The 12,018-nt window shown below is 40.7% G+C and overlaps 1 protein-coding gene and 1 non-coding gene across 9 annotated transcripts in view; one reads left to right on the forward strand and one right to left on the reverse strand.

Annotated features, from left to right (window-relative positions):
• Nucleotides 1-11,799, forward strand: part of MLH3 (mutL homolog 3) — a 33,070-nt gene extending 21,271 nt beyond the window's left edge. For all 8 annotated transcript variants that reach the window (XR_004271781.1, XM_032287828.1, XM_032287834.1 and 5 more), the window contains 4 exons: nucleotides 6,320-6,343; nucleotides 6,446-6,524; nucleotides 10,254-10,405; nucleotides 11,379-11,799. Coding sequence is in view for 7 of the 8 variants with exons in the window: in XM_032287828.1 (XP_032143719.1) it covers nucleotides 6,320-6,343; nucleotides 6,446-6,524; nucleotides 10,254-10,405; nucleotides 11,379-11,498 (375 nt within the window). In the remaining variant the exon portion in view is untranslated. The remainder of the gene's footprint in view (nucleotides 1-6,319; nucleotides 6,344-6,445; nucleotides 6,525-10,253; nucleotides 10,406-11,378) is intronic.
• LOC116558126 lies at nucleotides 8,130-8,236 on the reverse strand. The gene has a single exon (XR_004271856.1). It is a non-coding gene; the product is annotated as a U6 spliceosomal RNA (small nuclear RNA).
• Nucleotides 11,800-12,018: the final 219 nt, after the last annotated feature.

Below are 12,018 nucleotides of genomic sequence, written 5' to 3' on the forward strand. Positions count from 1 at the left end.
TCTCTTCTCTTCTCTTCTCTTCTCTTTTCTCTTCTCTTCTCTTTCTTCTCTTCTCTTCTCTTCTTCTCCTCTCTTTTCTTTTCTTTTCTTTTCTTTTTTCTTTTCAGATGCCCAGGCTAGAGTGCAGTGGTGCAATCTTGGCTCACTGCAACCTCTGCCTCCTGGGTTCAGGCAATACTCCTGCCTCAACCTCCTGAGTAGCTGGGATTACAGGCACGTGCCACCATGCCTAGCTAATGTTTTGTATTTTTAGTAGAGACGGGGTTTCACCATGTTAACCAGGATGGTCTCGATCTCTTGACCTCGTGATCCACCCGCCTCAGCCTCCCAAAGTGCTGGGATTACAGGCTTGAGCCACCGCGCCCGGCTTATACTTGGATCTTTGACTGGTTGGGGGTCAGCTAGATGGGTTGTCAGGGTCAAATCATAAAGGAATTTAGCTTATTCTGCTAAGTATTTTGCATTTCATCTTATAGGCAGCCAATGAAGAATTTTAAGCAGGAGAGTAAGGTACATTTTAGATTGCATTCCAAATATGATTAATTTACATATATGTTTTGGGGTAAAGGTTTGAAAAGCTACTGCTGAAATGTGGCATTGGAGGTGTTAGAGGGGGCCATTACTTTTTATTTTGATTATGTTTCTTTTTTTTGACAGCAAATATCATTTATTTTGTCTTTATTGCCTTTATCCTCTCCTTTCCTGTTTTCTATTATAGATTTCTTTATTTCTCTTTTTTCTCTGTCTACTGGTTTAGTAGTTTTTATTCGATTTGTATCCTTTTAGCGATTAGCCTTAAATTTTAGCATGCATACTTATCAAAGTTTAAAAGTAATTCATTTCTCTATCCTCTTCCTAACTATACCAAAATCTTACAAACCTTTCATCTCGCATCACCCTCCTCCCATCTTCCATGTAGCTGTCTAGTACTTTAATTCCATCTTGTTTTTAATCCCCTGGTGGTCAATTATTTTATAGTCAATCTTTATTTAGATTAAACAAAGTGTTCACCAGAGTCTTTGTTCACCATTGCCTCTTGCATCCTACTTATTCTGTGTTCTTTTGTTTTCTGTTTTATTGTTTTTTAACTTAAGTAAATCTCTTAAAAGATATTTTATCCACAAACAAATGTTGAGACAAAAAAATACAAAAAAATAAATAAATAAACAGAAGTTATTTTATTTTATTTTATTTTTATTATTATTTTTTGAGACGGAGTTTCACTCATGTTACCCAGGCTGGAGTGCAATGGCGCGATCTCGGCTCACCGCAACCTCCACCTCCTGGGTTCAGGCAATTCTCCTGCCTCAGCCTCCTGAGTAGCTGGGATTACAGGCACGCGCCACCATGCCCAGCTAATTTTTTGTATTTTTAGTAGAGACGGGGTTTCACCATGTTGACCAGGATGGTCTCGATCTCTTGACCTCGTGATCCACCCGCCTTGGCCTCCCAAAGTGCTGGGATTACAGGCTTGAGCCACCGCGCCCAGCCCCAGAATTTATTTTATTAAGAGTCCATGGGCCAGGCACTGTGGCTCCCAGCACTTTGGGAGTCCAAGGTGGGTGGATCACCTGGGGTCAGGAGTTCGAGATCAGCCTGGCCAACATGGTGAAACCCTGTCTCTACAAAAAACACAAAAATAAGCCGGGCATGGTGGCCGCACTTGTAATCTCAGCTACTCAAGAGGCTGAGGCAGAAGAATTGCTTGAACCCGGGAGGCAGAGGTTGCAATAAGCCGAGATCACATCACTGCACTCCAGCCTGGGTGATAAGAATAAAACTCTGTCTCAAAAAAAAAAAAAAGTCCATGAACGATAAGCTGTCTTTTAACATATCTTTATTTTGCCTTCATACATGCATGATTATCTAGCTAAAAACAGAATTTCACATTGCCAGTTATCCCCCTGCATTTTGAAAATATTCTACTACTTTTGACTATTTAATTAATTAATTATTATTATTATTATTTTTTTTTTTTTTGAGATAGAGTCTCACTCTGTTGTCCAGGCTGGAGTGCTGTGGGGTGACCTCGGCTCATAGCAGCCTCAGCCTCCCAGGTTCAACTGATTCTCCTGCCTAGGCCTACCAAGTAGCTGGGATTATAGGAGCTCACCACTACACGCAGCTTATTTTTTTATCTTTAGTTGAGACAGGGTTTCACCATGTTGGCCAGGCTGGTCTTGGACTCCTGACCTTAGGTGATCTGCCTGCCGCAGCCTCCCAAAGTCCTGGGATTATAGGTGTGAGCCACTGCGCCCAGCCCGACTTTCTGTTTTAGCTATTGAAGAAGTCCTTTGTCAATCCAGCTATGACTCTGTAGGTAATCTGATTTTCCCTCTGGTTGCTTTTAAGATGTTCACTTTATCTTTGGTATTCTGTAATTTCCCTATGATGTATCTTTGTATGGATTTATTTTCATTTCCTTCTGGAGATTCAGTATGCTTCTTTAGTTTAGAAAGTGTGCAGTCATTATCAACTCAAACGTTGTTTCTTCCCCATTCTCTCTCTTGTCTCTTGGAAATTTTGCCAGGTATCTACTAGGCCTTATCTTTCTACTCTCCATGCCTCTTCAGCTGTCTTCATATTTCCCATTGCTTTCTCTGTCTCTGATACATTCTGGGAAATCTCCTCACTTATCTTCCGGTGAACTAAAGTATCTCTTCATCTTCTGTTTAATTATATGTTCAGCTTCTCCACTGAGTTTTTTATTTCAGTGACTACATTTTTAATTTCAATGACTATATTTTTTATTTTCAGAAGTTTTTTTTTTTTTTTTTTTAATCTACCTGTTCCTTTTTCATGGTGTCCTGCCTTTTCCATTATTGTTTCTACTCCTTTAGCTTTCTTTATTTGGAGCACAGGCGCATCCACATCAACCCTGTATAGAAGTCTGAAGTGCTTTAGCAATATCTAAAATTGTAATATCTAAAATTAGAAGACAGATATAGTGGATACATTGGAGGATAGATTGATAGAGGAAGCTTTGAGTCAGGGAGAGCTGCTGAGGGGTTATTTCAGTGGTTCAGGTAAGAGAAGATGAGGATTGGACTGAGTCAGTAGCAGAGGGAGTAGAGAGGATATTTGAGACAGAATTTGGGAGGCAGAAGCTGGAGGACTTGGTGAGCAATCGAATGTGAAAGGAATAAAGGAGAAAAGAGAAGCAACAATGATTCTGAGGGTTGTAGCTTGGGCAGCTGGAAGGATGGTGGTGCCATTGACAGAGAAGGGACACAGATGAGGAAGAACAAACCTGACTGGGGGGTTCCATCATGAAGCTGGGTTTGGACACAGTGAATGGGCCTTCAGGTGGAAGGCCCAGTGGATAGGCAGACTTAAACGATCTAGTACTTGGCAAAGAAATCTGGGCTGTACCTATCTATCTTAGAGTTAACAACATATATATTTTGATAGTATCAGAAGCTGGAGAAGGATCTTGATGAAGCAAGATTGTCCAGGGAGAATATAGAGAATGAAAAGGAACAGAGAAAAGGGTGGAGCCTGTGGAACATCAGCATCTAGGGTGTATATGTTTTGGCAAAGGTCAGGAAAGCTCTGCTGAAAAGAGAAAATTCTCAGGATGGCTGAAAATGTTTGGTTGGAGAGGAAGGAGGAAAACCAGGAAAAAGTAATATTGCCAAAACCAAGAAAAGTTTTAAACAAGAAGGGAATGGTCAATAATGGCTATGAAGTCGAGCCTGAAACGTTGGACTTGGCTGTTGTGAGGACATCAGTTGTCTTGTGGAATCATTTCCTGGGGATGAGGTGGGGCAGAAGATAGAGTGTAGTCAGGAGTGCATGAAGCTAAGTAGACAGCTCTTTCTAGAACTTTGGCTACACACAGAAAAAGAGAGATGGGTTGATAGCTAAAGGTTAGAGGTGTGGGAAGTGTGGTGGGAGTCAAGCTGAGGAAGGGCTTTTGTTTGCTTTAAGACAAAAAAGACCTAAGCTCGTTTGCAGGCCAAGGGTGAAACATTTGAGAGGAAGAAAGCTGCCAGTCAGTTCTTGGATCATCTTGGCTTTGCCCTTTTCAGAATCGCCTTTGGATCAGACAGACTTTGCGCTGCTTCCAGCGAAGCTCTTTCCTCCCCACAGATGTAAGACTCCTGCTCCAAATTGTCCTAAATCCAAAAGATAGGATCTGTTAGAGTCTTTTATTGTAATTCAATCCCTAAATATGTAACCAGAAAATTATAAGAAAAACTTTTCCTGAAGGAACTTCAAAGACTACTGTTAAGGAGTTTACTTGCAATGGAAACAAACCTTCTGGTTTCAGAAAATCTTGATTATGCTATGTCAGGTTGATCAGGAAGGATTTTGTGTGATTCTGGAAGAAGCTGGAACAGTTTTGGTGTTTTGAGGAGGTAGCTACTTGAATCCTAGCAGTTGAAAGATCAGTAATACATCTTTCTATAAAGCTCTGTCTTCTAGCCTGATGAATGAGACTTTAAAAATATTAAATTAGGCCAGGAGCGGTGGCTCATGCCTGTAATCTCAGGACTTTGGGAGGCCGAGGCAGACTGATCATTTGAGGTCAGGAGTTTGAGACCAGCCTGGCCAACATGGTGAAACTCTTTCTCTACTAAAAAATATAAAAATTAGCCAGGCATGGTAGCAGGTGCCTGTGATCCCAGCTACTCAGGAGTGTGAGGCAGGAGAATTGCTTGAATCTAGGAGGTGGAGGTTACAGTGAGCCAAGATTGTGCCATTGCACTCCAGCCTGGGCAACAGAGCAAGACTCCGTCTCAAAAGATTAAAAATAATAAATAAATAAATAAAATAAGAATATTAAATTATCCAGCATTAAATGATGTAAAATGGATTGAGATGAGTCCCATCTCCCCTTCACCAGGCTTACAAATGGATGTTTTTCCATCCCAGATATACAAACACAAGATAGAATAGCAGAGCAGTTAGGTTTGCTCTCCAGCCACACTAAACTTTGTGAGTGGATTGAGTATTATGAGAACATCTTTCTGTTTAGGTTTGTTTGGGAAAATGTGGTTTTTAAATTATAGATAATATAGTATCTACTACCTAGTTCTTGGTAACCGTGCTCATTTATAGGCGTGGCAGACTAGACATAGATGAAGGAGGGAAGAGAATTTCCTGAGTCTGATTTTTAAAGAAAATGTACTTGTAGCTTGCCAGACCTTTGCCAAAACATATACACCCAAATGCTGATGTTCCACAGGCTCCACCCTTTTCTCTGTTCCTTTTCATTCTCTATATTCTCCCTGGACAATCTCGCTTCATCAAGGCCCTTCTCCAGCTTCTGATACTATCAAAATATATATGCTGTTAGCTCTAAGATAGATAGGTACAGCCCAGATTTCTTTGCCAAGTACTAGATCATTTAAGTCTGCCTATCCACTGGGCATTCCACCTGAAGGCCCATTCACTGTGTCCAAACCCAGCTTCATGATGGAACCCCCAGTCAGGTTTGTTCTTCCTCATCTGTGTCCCTTCTCTGTCAATGGCACCACCATCCTTCCAGCTGCCCAAGCTACAAGAAAATTACATGTTGTAATCTTAGGAGGCAGATTTACATGTAGCCATTTCCAGAGTAAAGAGATATTTTCTTATAAAGAAGTCATTAAATGTGCAACAGATTTTTTTCTTTTTACCTCCAGAGGTTAAACAAATTGGTAGCATGAAATAGTGTCTGCTTTAAATTTCTTTAAAGTTCTTTTGTAAAACTTAATATCCACAGGAATATAACTGTTAAAAAGTTTACCCCAGGGACAGAGACATGCAAGGGAGGAGAAATTTCTCAAAAAAATGCCTCAGAAAATAAACTTTCTGACCTGAAGGGAATTGTCCCCAAAAAGCCCGTGGGAACTAAAGTGACTGTTTACTTATGTTTATGATATTTAAGCAAGTGTTATACTGAGCAGTGGTTGTGTTGAAGGTTGTTGTGTATTTATTCTCAGTTTGTGTGTAATATTACACTTGTTCTGGCTAAGATTATACACACAAACAGACAGCCTGTTAGTGAGAAGCCTTTGTGATGTTTTGAATTGGTTGAATCATCAGGGCTACTCTCACAAGCTACATAACCTCATTAGTTGAGAAGCTATCTCTGGAGGAAGTCTCAGTAGCTAAATGTATTCTATGTTCAATAAGAGTTCCATTCAGTTGCTTATTTTTTTCCTATTCAAAGTGCCTTACAACAAATAAATTTGTACCCAAATGCTATATTGCTGGAACTCTTTCCTTCAGGAGGCATGATGTAAAGAAGGAAATTGAGATATTTTGTAAACTATCAAAGGGAAGTAAAACGTTAACAGTAGATTAAAGCCTATTTCCTTTTGCTTTGTAGGAATTTATCCGAGAACAAGTGGAGGTAAGCTTTTCTCTTATTTGGGGGTTTCACGCAGAAGTGCCACACATAAAAGGCTTCATTGCCCCATTTCTTTTTCCTGTTAACAATGTGTTTGTACATTAGCTACTCCAGACCACAGGAGGCATCCAAGGGATCCTGCCACTGACTGTCCAGAAGGTGCTGGCATCCCAGGCCTGCCATGGTAAGCCCTTTAATAGAGCGGCGATCGAGCACCTCTGCATGCAGAGCCCTGGTAGGGGTGCCGGAATTATGAAAGAAGCAGAAGGCACATTTCCCACTTGACTCTGAGAATACAGTTTAGATCAAGAAACTGAATATACATTTAAAAATCACTTTTACTAAAACAAAATCCAAGCACACAAATTTTACTATAATGCTTCCTGACCTATATGAATGGAGGAATTACTTCTAGAGGAGATGCATTTTGAGTTGAATTTTGAATGAGCTGAGGAACATGGATTCACATCATGGAAGGGGGAATTCACTGCAGGGAGAGGAAACAGCCTGTGCAGAGACACAGAACAGCAACAAGTTGGTTATATGAGAAGCAGCGAAGAGTATCAAGAAACTAGGCAGGTAAGAAAGAACAGAAGCCTAGAAGGTCACAGCAAAACTTTTGGATTTCATACAGAGGGCATTAGAATTAGCAAGTGTTCTTTTTTTTTTTTTTTTTCCAACTTTTATTTTAGGTTCAGGGAGTACACATGCACTTTGTTGCGTGGGTGAATTGCGTGTCGCAGGAGTTTGGTGTACAGATTATTTTGTTACCCAGGTAATGAGCATAGTACCCAATAGGTAGTTTTTCCATCCTTACCCTCCTCCCATCCTCCACCCTCAAGTAGGCCTAGGTGTCTATTATCCCTTCTTTGTGTCCAATATGTATTCAGTGTTTAGCTCCCACTTGTAAGTAAGAACATAGAGTATTTGGTTTTCTAATTCACTTAGGATCATGGCCTCCAGCTCTGTCTATGTTTTTGCAAAGGACATGATCTCGTTCTTTTTTATGGCTATATAATATTACATGGTGTATATGTACCGCATTTTCTTTATCCAGTCCTCCACTGTTGGGCATTTAGGTTGATTCCATGTCTTTGCTATTGTAAATACTGCTGCAGTGAGTATAACACATACATGTGTCTTTATGGTAGAATGATTTCTATTTCTTTGGGCATATTCCCAGTAATGGGATTGCTGGGTTGAATGGCAGTTTGTTTTAAGCTCTTTAAGAAATCTCTAAACTGTTTCCACAGTGGCTGAACTAATTTATATTTCTCACCAACAGCGTGTAAGTGTTCCATTTTCTCTGCAGCCTCGCCAGCATCTGTTATTTTTTTACTTTTTGACAGCAGCCATTCTGACTGGTATGAGATGGTATCTCACTGTGATTTTGATTTGCATTTCTCTGATGATTAGTGATGTTGAGCATTTTTTATAGGCTTGTTGGTCATGTGTATGTCTTCTTTTGAGAACTGTGTGTTCATGTCCTTTGCCCACTTTTTTTAATAGGGTGTTTTGGTTTTTGCTTGTTGACTTATTTAAATTCTTATAGATTCTGGATATTAGGCCTCTGTTGGATGCAGTTTGCAGATATTTTCTCCCATTCTGTAAGTTGTCCCTTTATTCTGTTGATAGTTAATTTTGCTGTGGAGAAGCTCTTTAGTTTAATTAAGTCTCAGTTGTCAATTTTCGTTTCTGTTGCAATTGCTTTTACAGTCCTTCTTATGAAATTTTTGCCAAGGCCTATGTCCAGAATGGTATTTCTGAGGTTTTCTTCTAGGGTTTTTATAAAAAGATGGAATGCTTCAGGAATTTGCATGTCATCCTTGTTCAGGAACCATACTAATCTTCTCTGTATCATTCCAATTTTATTATATGTGCTGCCAAAGCAAACACCATTGAGGATTCTTGTGAACAGAGTAATATGATACAATATAGAAAATGGGGATTTGGGTGTGTGGTACACACCTGTAATCCCAGCGACTCAGGAGGCTGAGGCAGGAGGGTCTAGGAGTTTGAGACCAGCTAGGGCAATACAGTGAGACTCTGTCTCATAAACGAGTGAATGAATGAATAAAAGAATCAAAGAAAATGGTATTAGAGGAATATACTTCAGGGATCATGACAGTTACAGAATCCCCTGCAGCTATCATTGTGGTCAACACAATGGGGTCTCCAACCCAATGATCCCCTCCCCATTTTATCCTCCATCAGCCTTCTTCTCTCTTCACTTCCTGTCTTTCCCAGCTTTATAACCACACTCCATCATTAGTCTGTCTCCTGCAAAAATCCTGAAGTCCTTTCCCCTTCATCCTATCATTACTCCTCACATATACTCGAACATAGCTTGACTCTGCCCCCACCCAAAACCTCATTTTGAATGATAATCCTCATGATCCTCATGTGTCAAGGGTGGGACTAGGTGGAGGTGACTGGATCATGGGGTCAGTTTCCCCCATGCTGTTCTCATGATAGTGAGTGAGTCTCATGAGAGCTGATGCTTTTATAAGCGTCTGGCACTTGCCACTCTGTGAGGAAGGTGCCTGCTTCTCCTTTGCCTTCCGCCATGACTGCAAGTTTTCTGAGGCCTCCCCAGCCATGTGGAACTGTGAGTCATTTAAACGATCTTTCTGTTATAAATTAGCCAGTCTTGGACATTTCTTCATAGCAGGCTGAGAACAGACTAATACTCCTCCATCACCAAATTTCATCATTGCCCCTTTCAAAATGTATCTTAAATGCATCTGATTCAGTCTGTCTCCTCCCTCATTGTTGCCACTGTTGAGTCCTCTTACTTAGTTCCTCACATCCACTCTTGACTCCCTTTCAAGCCACTCTTCTCTCAGCACCCAGAGGAATCTTTTTGAAATATCCCTCCGAGCATGTTGTTCTTCTCACTAAAATGTGTCAGTGATGACCCATTGCTCTTGAGATAGAAATGTAATTTTTTGCTGTGGCCCACAAGGGTTTTCGTGGTTTGGCCTCGCCTGCCTCGCCAGCATCGCATCACATCACTCTCCACTTTGTTCTTTACATCCTGGCCTGCTTTTTTGGTCTTACACTTCCTGTAGGCTAAACATCTGTCAGCCTCGGGGCCTCTGCACTGGGCTTTTCCTCCATGTGAAACACTTTTCTCTCCTTCAATTAGCCATGTCTTTTCTAACCTAAGGCCTCAGCTTAAATACCATTTTGCCAGGAAAGCCTTCCTTGAGCTCCTAAACTAGGTTTGGTCTTCTTATTATATATTTATATCCCATATTTTATAGTACTTACATTTATTATTTAAATTATTGTGTAATTATCTGCTTCATGTTTGTCTCCCCTGTTAGAGCTATTAGATCATAAGCGCCATGAGGGTGGAAATTATCTGTCTCATTAACTGCCTGGCGAAGCTCCCAGTACAAAGTATATACTTAATAAACATTTGTTGACTGGGTTAAATTATGCACAAAGGCAGGCTTAACAATATGAGTTTAGATTAGGAAGATTATTGTGGAAATTAGAAAAAAGAAGCAAATAAAGTAAACATTGTAAGGAAACAATCAGAGATTGCTATTGGATGATCCATGGAAAAAGATAATCTCACTTCACAAACCTATAAGGAGTAGGCAAAAATACTCCTCTTGCCTCTTGGAGAAAAACCCTGAAAGCAAGATCCTAACAAGTTAAGGAATGCCTCCTACAGAAATTAGAAAGAAAAGTACTCCATAATAAAAAGCTGAGAGACAGAAGGTCAGTCCTGGAGCCTGAGTTTCATCCATGGTCATAAGCACCAATTTTAAGCAGGATTAAAGCCTCATTAAAGAAGCCTAAGAAACATGTTACTTTTTCCAGATATTTGGCACTGACCCAAGGTCAGCACTGGTTTCCCACCATATACACTGTAACCTTCTTGTTTTTCACTTTCATTTAGGGGCTGTTAAGTTTAATGATGGCCTGAGCTTAGAGGAGAGTTGCCGCCTTATTGAAGCTCTGTCCTCGTGCCAGCTGCCATTCCAGTGTGCTCACGGGAGACCTTCTATGTTGCCATTAGCTGACATAGACCACTTGGAGCAGGAAAAACAGGTACAGTAATGACTAATAGGAGCAGGAGGGAGCAAAGTTTATCTTCTCTTTCTTTTCTGGCTTTTACTATCCAGCTGTAATCTGTCTTAACCTTTTCCAAAATAGGGGAGTTTTGCAAAATCTGCATTGGAAGTTTCACATAAAGCCTCACCTATTTCATCTTCCAGCTCAAATCCAAATGGAGCTTAGACTGAACTGTTAGGCCACCCACATAATGGCTTTGTATTTTAAAACTTAACACAGGTACAGACTTACATATCCTGAATACCTGTGGCCTGCTGGCTCTAGGTTTGATAAGACGCAGTTCTCCCTGAAGCTACTGAAAGTTGGTAGAAGCACAGCAAATTCACTGTTGGCATGATATAGCCTCAACATCTGGCTTCTTGATAGTACCTGCTGGAAATGGTGATCTGTGACTGTAGCTGGCCATCCCCAAGGATCTCGAGTTATGGTTTGAGGATTATCAGGCAGGGACCCAAGCCTAGGGATCTCTACATTATGCTTTGGCCCTGATTACCCAGCAGCCTGCAAACTACGATGTGGATAATGCAGTAAAGGCACAGAGCGGCTTCAGTTAAGAACTTCTGTCCTTGTTACAGTCTTCAATGAAGGGGAACATGGAGAGCATAACAGGAATGCCCCTGTTGCTGCTTTCCAAAATCTTTTCTTTTGCTAACCTTTCCCTGCAAAGGAATATAAAATCGTTTCTTGCATGGAGATTTCAGGTACTAATGTTTTCTGACTCAACTAGTTGATTTTACTTCATTAAAACCTCTTTGTTTCACAAAGAAAAATATGAGGAAAGTTTTGTCCCCATTGCTGAAGAGCTGCCATTGATCCTTAAAAAAATCTGTAATCTCTGTTGAATCTAGAAGTTAGAAATCTAAATGGATTATAACAGCATACTTTGGAAATATTTGTATGCTACCTAGATTTTCATACTGCTAATTGAAGTTATCCTTTCTTCCCATAGATTAAACCCAATCTCACTAAACTTCGCAAAATGGCCCAGGCCTGGCGTCTCTTTGGAAAAGCAGAGTGTGATACAAGGCAGAGCTTGCAGCAATCCACGGCTCCCTGTGAGCCACCATGAGAACAGAATCACTGGTCTAAAAGGAACAAAGGGATGTTCACTGTATGCCTCTGAGCAGAGAGCAGCAGCAGCAGGTACCGGCACAACCCTGACTGAATCAGCCCAGTGTCCCTGAGGAGCTTAGACAGCAGGGCTCTTTGTGTCAGTCTTTCTTGAGCAGATGATTCCTCTAGTTGAGTAGCCAGATGGAATTCAAGCCTAAAGACAGCTCATTCATTTGCATCCGTGGACACAGAAGGTTGCCATATAATGTCTACCTTTTGCTGCTTATTTAATGATAAAATTTAATGACTGATCAGTTGCTTGTTGTTTGAAGGTTGTGATTTTTGTTTTCATACAGTTTTTTTTTTTTTTTTCAAGCTTCACATTTGCGTGTATCTAATTCAGCTGATGCTCAAGTCCAAGGGATAGTCTGCTTTCCCAGGCTGCCCCCACGGTGTCTCCATTGCGCCCCTCTTTTCCCTTCAGTCTTCTTCACTTCCTGTGCTGCTGCTTCACGTGCTACATCTCAGGCTTAAAG

The sequence above is a fragment of the Sapajus apella genome, unplaced genomic scaffold (genome assembly GCF_009761245.1).
Source record: "Sapajus apella isolate SASKATOON/1434 unplaced genomic scaffold, GSC_monkey_1.0 scaffold20, whole genome shotgun sequence".
Lineage (NCBI taxonomy): Eukaryota > Metazoa > Chordata > Mammalia > Primates > Cebidae > Sapajus > Sapajus apella.